The sequence below is a fragment of the Lynx canadensis genome, chromosome A2 (genome assembly GCF_007474595.2).
Source record: "Lynx canadensis isolate LIC74 chromosome A2, mLynCan4.pri.v2, whole genome shotgun sequence".
NCBI classification, from domain to species: domain Eukaryota; kingdom Metazoa; phylum Chordata; class Mammalia; order Carnivora; family Felidae; genus Lynx; species Lynx canadensis.
In genome coordinates, this window is record NC_044304.2 from 91,060,751 (window position 1) to 91,074,047 (window position 13,297).

Here is a 13,297-nt window from a genome sequence, read left to right on the forward strand (position 1 = left end):
TAGCCATTCGAATTTGTGAGCTGAATTAGACACTTGTGTCATGTAATACTATTTTTACTTAAACGCATAGAAAGTATAGTTTTTTAGATTTAGGCATTTGGTAGAATTTTCTTGAATAAAAATGAACAAAGTAAGCCTTTTAATTCAAGGGAAACAGCTGACAGCATTTGTTGCCAATGGTAAAATCAAAACTTTGAAGTAAAAATTAGAATCTTGAAAAACTTGTATTTACCATCTTAAGACCAACAATTTCCTTGAACTTAGACTTTTCTGATAACAATGATGTTGATATTAGAAATGTATTTTTTAACTTGTTTAATGAGATGTGTTAGCATTTGGTAAACCTGCAAACCTCATACTGTCCAAATGATCATTGCATGGAATTAAAAAATCATGCATGGGTAAAAGATCCATTTTATTCAGTGGGTTTAATGTAATACAGTATGAAGAGTCCATTGATACGGTTATAGATTCCATGTTGCTGTTAGCCTTTAAGGAATTCTCAGTTATTGAATTTTAATGTAGAATCAAAGAAGAATGTCCACAATTGTCTAAAAAGGCTATAAAAGGTGTCCTTTTGCAACTGTGTATCTAGTGAGGCTAGATTATATTGCCTTCATATGCTTCAGCCAAAACAACACCTTAGATTGAATGCAGCAGCAGATACCTAGTTCACGTTTATTAAGCCATACATTAAAAAGATTTGAGGGGAGCCTGGGTTCCTCAGTCAGTTGGACGACCGACTTTGGCTCAGGTCATGATCTCGCAGTCCCTGAGTTCAAGGACCACATCGGGCTCTGTGCATGATCTTGTGGTCGGTGAGTTTGAGACCCACATCAGGCTCTGTGCTGACAGCTCGGAGCCTAGAGCCTGCTTTGGATTCTCTATCCCCCTCTCTCTCTGCCCCTCTCCCACTTGTGCTGTCTCTCTCTTCCTCAAAAATAAATAAACATTAAAAAAATTAAAAAAAAAAGATTTGAAAAAATATAAAACAGACCTACTTTCCTCACTAATATTTTTGTTTAGGAAAAGAGAGTTATTTTTAATAAAAGATGTTATTTACATTAACATTTAATGGGTTTATATGTATATATATTATCTAATTTTGGAATTTTGTATATTTTTTATCTAATATTTTAGAAGTTTTCAGTTTTAACTTGTAATACAGTAAATATCAATAGATATAATCTATATAAAAGCACTTTGGAGTCCTCAATATTTTTAAGATTATAATAGGTCTGAGTTGCTGATATAACCTATATCAGCTTTAGTTTAGGAGTTTTGTTTTTTTTACTGGATCATCATACTAGCTTTCCTTACTATTTTTGACACTTAAGAGTTACAGCATGAAACCCGGGTAGAAAATAAAGATTGAAAACAGATACATACAATTGTAAGATCAAGACATAATTCAGTTCAATTCATTATTTCATAGTTACAAACTTATAAATTACAAGTCTCTATAATAAATGAAAATAGTATAGCAATCATATTTCAGAAGTATAGTTTCCAAGTTTATTGTTCCTGCATCTGTTTTTATTTAGTGTATATTTTCTTCTGGAAAATTATTAGCAAAATTGATAAAGATATATTAAAGTTAAACATTTTATAATACATAAACTGAATGTTTTTTAAAATGAGATTTATAATATTTAAGTGACATAATTAGAAAGATAGTTAAATATTTTTAAATTATACTATATAAGTATTTTTGGATAAAGTTGATAGCTGTGATTTTTGGCACCTTTTGAAAACTAGGGCTGTAGATTGCATTTTGTGAAACCACTGCTGCCTTCTTCACTGCCGCCAGTCTGAGCAGTGGTTAACTTTCTGTTTCATTGTCTTTGAACTTTATTAGTTTGAATCCGTTTTCTTCCCTGTGTCACACATTTTTTAAGCCAATAAATGTCTTCATTTTTAAGTCAATTATAGCTAGATTATTGAAAATGTTTTTTCTTATAGATGTTTAAAACTTGTTTTTTATTTTAATGGCTTTCTTCTTAGCTATAATATTGTGTTAGTAGTCCCTTTAGCCTCTGTTTTCTCAAACTATTGAATTTATGCATTTATTTACATTTGAATTATCTGATTGACTACAGGTTTAGAAAAATGTACAATCTGAATTCTCCTTTGCATCTTAGTTGAGTTTATATCAGGTTTCCTTTCATGTTTTCTTTATGGTTTAAGAATCATATTGGGGGCTCCTGGGTGGCTCAGTTGGTTGAATATCTGACTCTTGGTTTTGGCTCAGGCCATGATCCCAGGGCTGTGGGATCAAGCCCTGTGTGGGACTCTGTGGTGAGCTTTGAGCCTTCTTAAGATTCTCTCTGTCTTGCCCTCTGGCCGTCTCCCCTGCTTGCACTTGCTTGCTCTCAAGAAAAAAAAATTTTTTTTAATATTTTTAAAATTAAAAAAAATCTTTTCTTCTGTAGGTTAAGATTAAAAGGCAAGATGTAATTTGAATGAATGAAGTGTATAAAAATAGACAGTGTCCCAGGTGTTACGTAAACTTTATTTTCTTATTTTCAAATTAAAAGTAGGAGCAATTGATAATAAGTGTATTCTAAACCCCTTCAGTATAGGAGAGAATATATTTATAGAACTAGCGTATACCAAAATACAAAAGGTAATTGTGAAGTTAACACACATTAGATATGTAGCATTTGGACTTGGGTGTAACACATAAATGCAAAACCCAGCTGACTACCTCTCTTAATGAGACTCTTGGGAATAGGCCCTGCACAGCAAGGTGCTGCCCATCAGAGAGAGTTAATATTTATTCTGTAAAAAACCAGTGTTGAATATCACTGCATAATAATCAGGTTCCAAAATCTGGCATTTATATCTTTGTTTGCTCAGGCCTCAAATAGATTCCATTTACTGGGGAAAGAAAGATCAGTGATTTGCCTGGTTATGCTGGGGAAAGTCTACAAGCAAATATTACTTCTGTCTTTATTCATTGTGGTGGGAAGAACAAAGTATTTAATCTACTTATTAAATCACACGTGCTAATGCCAACTGTCAGGATTGAAGGATTAAGCAAATACCTTAGATGGCTGGTTTATTGAGACTTTGAGCTGCTTTCAGGAGTAACTACTAGCCTATACAGCACTCACATCCAGTTTTGACATTTGTGAAAACTTATCAGAACCACAGCATCAAATTTACCTGCTAAACAATGTGCAACTCAGTACACCTGGGACCAAGCAGATCTACATTTTTGAATTCTATATAAGAAGCAGAATAACTTTGATTACACCTTTAGGGTTATGTGGATGACATACTAAGCACTGGAAGACAAGATACCTTACAGAACAATGACTAATTCGGTATGGAAACTTTCTTTAACTTTAGTTGCATTGATTTTAATCAGGATTGTCTGTGTCCTACAACTACTGTACAACTCAGATTCACATCGTAGAAACTTGCCACCATGGGAGATCTGATACTTGGTCACTCTGAGCTGAGATCTGTGAAATGCTGACAGTCCCTTTCTTTGCTCAGTCTTTGTCCAGCTGAACCTATTTGCCAGGGCTTAAAGAAAGCCTAACAGTGGAATACAGTATTTGAATTAAAGATCATTTCTGTAATCTTTACATCTCAGGTGTATCAGCAGCTCTTCTTTCTACAATACGCAGAGGTTCTGGGAATGGGATTTCTGTATATGGGATTTCTTATTTAAGTTTCAGACTAGAATTAGCACTCTTAGAAAACTAACTTCATCGCAAAGGGCATTTATTTTACTCTATTCTGAACACACCCATCTTTCCCATCTGCTGTTGGACTGATTACTTGTCAGCATAATAGGTGATTTCTGACAGAAATTCCCTAAATGGATCCTTAGTTACCACTGTTACTGATCTTACATATATTTCCATTGGATTTTCTTAGTATTCCAACTGATTTCAAGCTCAAGAAATTCTTTTCCTCCTTCTGTTTTTGTTGTGTGAGGCAACAGCAATTCCAGCATATGAGCTCTATACTGTTCTTGAGTTCTTCTTGCCTTCCTGCCTATCTTATGCAGTTTTCTTTTTCTTTGTTTTTAATGGTTCTTTTTTTTTTAAGTTTATTTTGAGAGAGAAAGAGAGCAAGCGTGGGGGAGGGGAAGAGAGAGATGGAGAGAGAATCTCAAGCAGGTTCTACACTGTCAGCGCACAGCCCAAGGCAGGGCTCAAACTCATGAACCATGAAATCATGACCTGAGCCAAAATGAACAGTCAGATGCTCACCTGACTAAGGCATCCAGGTGCCCCTCTTTTTCTTTGTTTTTAAGAACAGTTCTTGTTTGTGGCTAAGTTGAGCTTTCCTGGTTTGTGGTTGCTTACTCTGTACATTTCTTTGGTTCTTGAGTTTAACATATTGGACCAATTTCTGAATATGCTGGCCATACCAGCCATTCATATATTCATGCATTCTTTCATCTGATACATTTTTGAGCACCTATACTATGTCAGAACTGTGAATGCAGTCCTTAACACATTTCTAGGACAGAAATCCCCAATCCTTCCTGGTCTTTTTTGGTCTCATCCTCTTGTATACTTTTTCCTTTATTCAGAAGCTGACTTTATCACTCCTCTTTCTTAGAGGCAGGTTAGCCAAATTTTCTACCGAAAGAGGTAGGGACAGTGGGGCTATTAATCACAGATACACTAGAGTTATCAAATACTAGAACTTTACAGTAAGATAGATTTGTGAAGACATGATTTTTATAATCATTTTCTATTACTAACAAATCTGTCTCCTCTTGTCCCTTAAACCACCGCTTGGCATTTCCTATTCCTAATTCTTTATTGTGATGGCTGCAAACCTGGAAGAATGGCAGACATACTTGGGAAGCTTTAAAAATAAAAAAAAACGGTTTCCTAGGTAGAAAACAGAAATTCTCTGATTCTGCCCATTTGTTTTACATTCTTTCCATTTTAAATACTAAGTTCATATGAATCTTTATGAAAGACCATTTTCCTCACATCATTCCTTTTCCCCACTTGTCACTGGTACCTCTAATGCCTACTGGCAATGAGCAAGTTACATATCTACTTTAGTTTTATCCATTTATTCAACAAGTATATATTGACTGTCTACTGTGTGCTAGAAACTGTTAATAAATATTGAGGATACAGTGGCATTGGTGAAAAGATGGCAGAGAACAAATGTTGTGTAATGTTTCAGTAATTACAACAAATCAGTGTATATATAATATAATCTCAGGGGCCTTAAAAAAATGAAACAGGTTAAGTTAGAAAGTGATCAGAGTGGTGGAAGAAAGGACACTCTTTTAGATAGGTTGGGTAGGGAAGGCTTGTGTGATGCAACAACATTTGAGCCAGGATGTGAATTACAGAAAGAAATGTGCTGTTCAAATGGTAAGCAGAGGAAGCAGAGTATGTTAAGAGTTTAGATATTACTCTGAATGCAATGGGGAGCTACTTGAGGGTTTCTTTCTTTTAATTTTTTTAAATAATAGAGTATTGTTATATAGTTTGCATTTCAAAAAGATCAACTGAGTGCAGTATGGAGAATGCACATGGAGGGAGGGAGTCATAGTAGAAGGATATAACTGAAGTAAAAAAAAAAAAAAAAAAAGATGATCCTGGAGGTGAGAAATGAACCAGTTTCTGCTTCTGGTGATGACAGAGTAGCTTGTATCAGAGCATCCCTTCTGCCAACAACTGCAGAGTTTGGATAAAATACACAAAACAATAAATTTAAGACATAAGAGAACAGACAAGGCATGAGGACTGAAGTGGCCACAATACTAGAGAGAAGGATCGTACATGAGGTGTGAGCCCTACTTTCATCTTGGCTGTTAGCCTAAGGACATTTGTCTGTTCACATCATTGATACAGAGTCAATCAGAGAGTGCTGGGAATTCTTTTAGTTTCTCTAGGCTAGAGAAACAGAAGGTGGAGCTTGGACCTGCCACTGAAACCAGGACTTTATTGAGATAGCTGCAGACAGATGTGTCTGAAGTTATACATGCAGTTTTCCTGTGAGGTGTTTGCCAACTTTTAGCTACTTGAAGCATAGAGCAAAAGTCTCATAAACCAGGCTGAAAGTTGCAGGTAGGAAGCTAAAAAAGCTGATTATAAAGATTTCACAGTTTTGGTCTGGAGATAAAGAGGTTAGAGTTTAAGGTCAAACAAGTTGGAGAGGCCTTGTAAAATACTATAGACTTTTATTTGTGACCCCAGAAAGATTCCACCTTGGGAGTAAGAGATATTCAGACAAAGACCAGCCCAAAAAAGTCCTACAATTGGTGTCCTTAAACAGTGAAAAGTGATGTTTAAGTACACTCCCTTCCTACCTGAGCAAAAATAAATCTACTCTAGAGAAAGGTAGCGTTAGTGCAGCTACAGACTTTTATATACAGTGTCCAGTATTCAATCAAAAACCGCTCACTATGCATATCAGGAAACAAGATCTAATGACCAAAACTAAGAAATAAAAAAAGGTAATTGAAACAGATCTATTGGAGATGCAGATAGTAGACTTTTAAGTAATTGTAGTAGAAAATATTAATAAGGATTAGTAGTACCAGAGAACTGAAGTATGTAAGAATGTATAAATATTCATTCAAAATATTCATTCAAACCAAACACATACAGAACTTATCCAAAAATTGATCATATGCTGAATTATAATTCATTTCATTGAATTTCAGATTGAAATCATCTCAAATGTGTTCTCTGATCACAGTGGAATTAAGCTATAATTAATAACAAAAATATAACTAGAAAATGCTTATGTGAGTAAAAATTGAGAAGGACTTCTAAATAAGTCACGGATGAAAGAAGTTAAAATTAAAATGGAAAAATAAATGGAAAGTAGTGATAATGAAAATATAACATGTAAAATTTGTGCTTAGAGAAAAAAAGACTTAGGTAGGCTCATGTATTAAAAAAAAATAAAGGCTGAAAGTCATTGATCAAGGTTTTCATCTCAAGAAGCTATTTAAGAAAAGTAATACATCCAAAAAGAAGGAAAGAAATAAAGGGAAAAAATCAATTAAATTGAAAAAATATATACAATAGAAAAAGCTCAACAAAACTAAAAGGTGGTGGTTTTAAAAAGATTAATACAATTGGTAAGCTTCTAACAAGACTATTCATACAGAGAAAAAGATTATAAATTATCAGTATCAGAAATAGGCCAACCAACCCCATAGGCCGTATAGGCATTAAAAATCCTAAAAGGATATTATGAATAATTCATACCTATAAATTTTATTTTTTAAGGTTTATTTATTTATTCCAAGGTGGGGAGAGGCAGAGAGGGAGGGAGAGAATCCCAAGTAGGCTCTGCACTGTCTGCACAGAAACTGATGCAGGGCTCAAGCTCACAAACCACAAGATCTTGACCTGACCTGAAATCAAGAGTAGCACACTTAACCAAGTCACCATACCTAGGAATTTTAAAATTTAGATGAAATGGACAAATTCTTTGAAAAAAATTATAAAACTAACTTAAAAAGGAAGAAAACATCTGAATATTTTGGTACCCACTAAAGAAGTAGAATCTATAAAGTCTTTCCCTTGCAAGCCCAATTTTTAGTTGAGTTATTCTTACAGATTTGTAAGAATTATTTGTATTTTATAAATGAGAGCTTTTTGTCATATGTATATAATGCAGATATCTTTGCCTACTCTGTAATTTGTTTTTTTACTCTCTTAAATGATTATAGGTTATCCCCTGAAACAGGAGGGAAGGTAGAGTATATAGAGCGTATAGATTTTAGTTCAGTTAGGTTGGTTGGTTTGGTGGTGAGATGTTTCCTGTCTTCTCAATGTGTCTGTTTTTTGTTTCCTCATAGAGTAAAGTAGGGCTAGTATTGTAACTCACACAATTCTTGAGAAGATTAAGTATTTTAATGTATATAAATATCTTAATGTATCTTAAGCCAGAGCTAAGCATATATTAATTAAGCCAAGCTGTAAGGCTTTCCCACTTTATGGCCCCAACAACTTTTATAAGTCTGTTTATCTCCTGTTCTAGTAAAAGTTCTTTTGTTGAAAGAAAAGAAACTTAAAATTAGCACAGTGTATTATCACAATATAATAGAGAATTCCACAAACATACAAGGACAGGAAATTAGGTGCAGGCCAGTTTTGCATGAATTGAAATTAATAAATCAGGAAGCAGGGCTTTCCCCACATTTCTTATCTAGCAATAGCACAGTCTCCTGTGTCTAACTTTCTCTGGCGAGCAACTCTCCCACCTTCTGCTCTGGTGAAATCATAGCCTTTTGATTAAAACCACCACTACCAGTCTCTGTGTCTTTCAAAGGAAATTTCAGGAGAGAAACTTGAGACTGCTGACCAATGGCTTGCTTCTTCCTTCCTTTTGTTCTGATCAGCCACTGCTATTTGTAGGTTCCCCAAGGCTTACTCAGCAGGAATAATGGACTGAGCCCTGGGCAAACTAAAAGGGGTTTTGAGTTTGATGAACAAATTGACTGCCCTGCTAATCACATTCATATCGTTCCTTTTTTTCACAATACTGCTGTTTCTAGTTTGTCAGGTTTTACCACTGTCTAGATTGACTCCTTTTTGATCTTTCCTATCCAGAGGTTTGGTGAATTCACTATAGAGGTATAGACATTTCTAAAGAATGTTGTGTGTGTTTTTTGTTTTTTGTTTTTTTCTGGGCACCTGGGTGGCTCAGTTGGTTAAGCATCAGACTCCATTTTGGCTCAGGTCGTGATCTCAAGATTTTGGCTCAGGTCATGATCTCAGGGTTCGTGAGTGAGTTCAGATCTCATGGTTTGTGAGTTGGGCCCTGTGTCAGGCCTCTCGTGTTGACAGTACGGAGCCTTCTTGGATTCTGTGTCCCTCCCCAGCTTGCTCATCCTCCATCCCTCCCTCCCTCCCTCCCTCTCTCTCTCTTTCTCTCTCTCAAAAATAAATAAGTAAACTTTTTTAAAAATGCTTTTTTTCTCCATACCAGGTGATTGACCATCATGTATAATGATTAGCGTCACCTTTATTCTCAACTGCCATTGCATTGTTTTGATTTTCTATCTCATTAATTTTCTGGAGATTGGTGGGAGGGCTGCGTGAAAATGAAAGCAATCGAATTAAAAAATTCTCATTACAAATGTGACCTCTTATATTCTTTAATTTTAAACAGAGTCCAGGAGAAATGCTTTGGATTATTAAAAAAAACCAAAACAAAAAAAAAAACTGGCTAGTCTCAACTATTGAATGATATTACCCCTTTCAAAAGTAAAATTAAATTATTCACATTTAGTCAGAATTGTCTGCTTATGTGATTTTCTACTAGAATATATGGTTTTGTGTAACTTTATTGTGAGTTTGTTTTTTCCAGTTAAAATATTTGGTAATAGTTTTAGAATGTTATGGGTGCAGACTCAGTAACTCATGATTTGGATGCATGGTACGTAATGAAATTTGGTTCAATATTAGTTATCTAAAACCTCCCTCTGGAAGGATAGGTGGGAAGTTTTCTTAAACAAGTGGTGTGGCAATGGTCATTTAAAAAAAAAAAGAATGGACTCTGCTCTTCATGTTTTATAAGGGGACTCATTTTAATTAGCATGTTAATTTGGGCATTGAAGTAGAGTTATGTAAAGTCTCTGACACGAGTAACTCAATATTAATAGTTTACCTCCCTACAGCTGATAGAAAATTAGTATGACATACGGTACCCTATATATTTAGAGAAACAAATGACAAAAAAACAAACTTTATATAATCAAAACCTACCTGTTCTTATCTACTTATTGTTTTAGTCTTTATCAAATGTATATTTTGACTGAATTGTTATTTACATATTAAAATGCTTATATTTTTGATAACAGTGGACAAAATATTTTTTTAACCTGTAATTTTTTTTTCACATTTGATTCTTTCTTCTTCCTTTTAGGGTAGAGCCTGGATTAGAGTAGCACTCATGGAAAAACATTTATCTGAATACATCTCTACAGCTCTGAGAGACTTCAAAACAACCAGGTTTAAAAGTCTTTTTGATTTTCAAATATATATTTAAAAGAATCACCTAAAGATTAGAAGTAAGAATAAGATGAAGATTCATTCCTTTCTTAAGTCCTTAGCTATTTTATTTCCTCTTTTTTTGTACTGCTCAGGTAAATCCACTATCTTCTCAGGAAAATGCCATTTGTCAGCTAACCATGCATCTTCTTGGGTTTATCTTTTCAGGCTTTACATTATACCTAGAGTATCTTTCTGAATCATTTCTATTTCTCACACTTTCAATAGTTGAAGTTCATTCTCTCCACAGGCTTTTCCCTGACCAATTTGAAGAAAAATCTCACCATCAGATTCCTATAGCATTCTTTCTCTTTCTATATTACATTTATTTTATTTCTTTCATTTAATTCATACATATAACTAGTGATTGCTCAGTTGTCTTTTTAAGGCAAGCTAGACTAGTGTTGTTTTTCTTAGGTTGTATACACGTAAGAGATGACATACTGTGCCATGTGACTTTACTTTTTTACAATGATAAAAGAAAAGGTTCATATTAGGACAACAGGCATTCCTATTAAACTCTGGTCTGCTAATCTCTATGCTTATAACTGTTGTTAAAAAAATGATTTTCTGCATTTCAAAAGTATTTGTAAATGAAAATATTCAGTACTTTCAGTACCTTAAACATGTACTATTCAATACAGTGGCCACTAACCACATGCCATGTAAATTACTGTCAGTTAAGAGTAAATAAAATTACCAAATCGCTTCTTCAGTTGCCATGTCACATTTCAGGTGTTGAGTAGGCATGTGCAGCTAATGACTACCAAACTGGACAGCACATATGTAGAACATTCTATTGGACCACACTGCCTTAGGCACTTCTAAATTACCATACATATTACTGCCTCATAAATCATATTTCTGAAAGAGAACAAAAGAGTGACAACTAGAAACCAGTTTTGATAGAGCAATTAGGGCCATATATAAAGAACTCATATATCTGGAATCTTAATTTGCATGTCCTGTTGCAATATTTGGCATTTTGGATTTTGAGAAAATCTGGGCATTTATTATGATACATTTTTGCTTTGTTTTTTTCCCACTTTACTTAGGTATAATTGACATATTTTGAAGTTTAAGGTGTACAACATGTTGATTTGATACACTTATTACTATCAAATGATTACTGTCATATCACTAACACTTCCATCATGTCACATAATTGTTTGATATATACTTACTGAATTCTTTTATTGCAATATGATTCCTTGGGCAGTGAAATGATGAACTCTTAGATGTTTGAGATGAACTTTGTGAAATGAAAATTTTGTTACTTCTATTTATTATTTCTAGTAAATAAGTTTAATTATGGAAGATACTAAATATTGAGGATACTAAGGTTTTGAAGATAAAAGTAGTATAAGAATCTCATAGATCAAACCTATAAATCCTAAATCAATGAAATCAAAATGAAGTTTACACAATAAACATCTCCTGTGCATTTGCAAAGTTGCATTAAAGTTATGCTAGTCTTCTGAATAGAAATTAAAGCATTGATAATCTAAGTTGTTAGTCTTGTTTCTTAGACAAATGAGTGGAGTAGAAATAGTTCTTGAATAGATTATTTTTAGACTGAGTAGTTCAAATAATTAAAGGGAAATGCTTTTTGGCTTGTTCTTAGGTGTTAGCTGTCTTTTTTGATAAAAAGGAAATGATTCAGCTCTAAAAAAGTCCATGAAGTAAAAATACTCTTGTAAAAATATATAAGCACACATTATTGAAACAGAAACATGGCTTAGTAAATGTTTCTACACATATGCAAGCAAATATATGTTTATATAATATACGCACCCATAGTATTTAAGTGCTAATACAATGGCTCTAATTTCCAGAAAAGGAAGGAGGGTGTTATTTCAGAATTCTCATCTTAGAAGTTAAAAAATGCAGTTGCAAAAAGTCTTCCTTTTTAAAAGCAAAACAAAACTATGCTATTTTTTTTTTTTTACTGAAGTCAAACCAAAGAAACTTCTTAATTATAAATAAATTTGATTGTGAACCTCTGGCTGAAACATACCTATTTGGAAGATTAGGTTTGTGAAATGCAAGCAAACTATTGGAAAGAATAGTTATACCTTACCTTTTGTCTGGATGCTCCCTGACATAAGTGCTTGTAGAACAATGAGAAATGATCTCTGGTCCTTTAGGAATCTTGAGAGTATCTGAATCAAGTGTTCTTTTCTTGTTCTACTCTTCACAGATAAAGAGTAATGACGTCCTTTAAAATGCTGATGCAAGTGTTTACCCCAGGACAGAAGGAGGAGCTACATGAGCTAAGATAGGCAAGCTTGAGAATAATAATCTGAAAATCCAAGGATAAGATTGGGTGAAGAAGTAGGGGAACAGAAATATAGTAAATTATCTTGTAGGAGCACATCACATGGCTCTGTAGTGTTAGAGAAATACAAGTGATTTTTTTTTTTTTTTTTTTTTTTTGCTAAGATGGAGGATGTCTTAGTGAGCAGTTGGAAACAACCCTTGCAGGGTTTCTGGTTTAGGGATTGAGGGGTTACTGGGAAATAGCCAGAGTTGGAAGGTTAGAGAGTTGAGATTAGAATCCAAGCTTAAAAAAAAAAAAAAGGTGGGCAATTGTTTTTGTAGGTTACTGGGAAGACTGAGAAATAGAGAAGTAAAGTAGAAACTGAATTAATTTGTTCCAAGTTTTAATTTCTCCCTACCCACAGACTGAAAAATAGTTAGAAAAGTTAAGCTAAAAAACACAAATGTGATACTTGAAACAAGATTGAAACCATTCTGGTAAGAATTTGAAGTAACGAATATGGAAAATATGAAGTAGAGATAAAATTAGTTTTGTAGAGACCTGTTTGTTTCTTTACAATTGTACCGCAGTACTTAATTTATGACAAAAGTTGTACTCAGAAGAAATAATTTTTTTATACTATAGTAGGTGTAAGAGAAGGAAGGAGTGAAGTATGAAACAAAAGTTCAAAAATTAACTGAGCTGTCACAAAGTGAAAAAGGAGTTGATAAATACTTTTCCCACTTACAGAAAAGTAGATAGAATAGTGAAAAATTACCATATCTTTCAAGAGCTAAGAAAGACTTAGAATCTGAATCTGTTTAAATTATAAAATACAATAATTAAATATTTTATAAATATATATTTAAAATATATTAAATATTAAATATTTTAAAATAATTTATTTCCTAAAATATAAATAAAATACTTACATTTTATATTATTAAGATGAAAAACATTAATAAAACTTGCTTGTGCACTACTACCTTATTTCATATACAAAAATTACTGAAAATGGATCAGACTTCCA

At 33.5% G+C, this 13,297-nt stretch overlaps 1 protein-coding gene across 4 annotated transcripts in view; it reads left to right on the top strand.

Annotated features, from left to right (window-relative positions):
• Positions 1-13,297, top strand: part of RUNDC3B (RUN domain containing 3B) — a 154,796-nt gene that overhangs the window by 65,196 nt on the left and 76,303 nt on the right. For all 4 annotated transcript variants that reach the window (XM_030307893.1, XM_030307895.1, XM_030307894.1 and 1 more), the window contains one exon: positions 9,883-9,968. In XM_030307893.1, the coding sequence (XP_030163753.1) occupies positions 9,883-9,968 (86 nt within the window). The remainder of the gene's footprint in view (positions 1-9,882; positions 9,969-13,297) is intronic.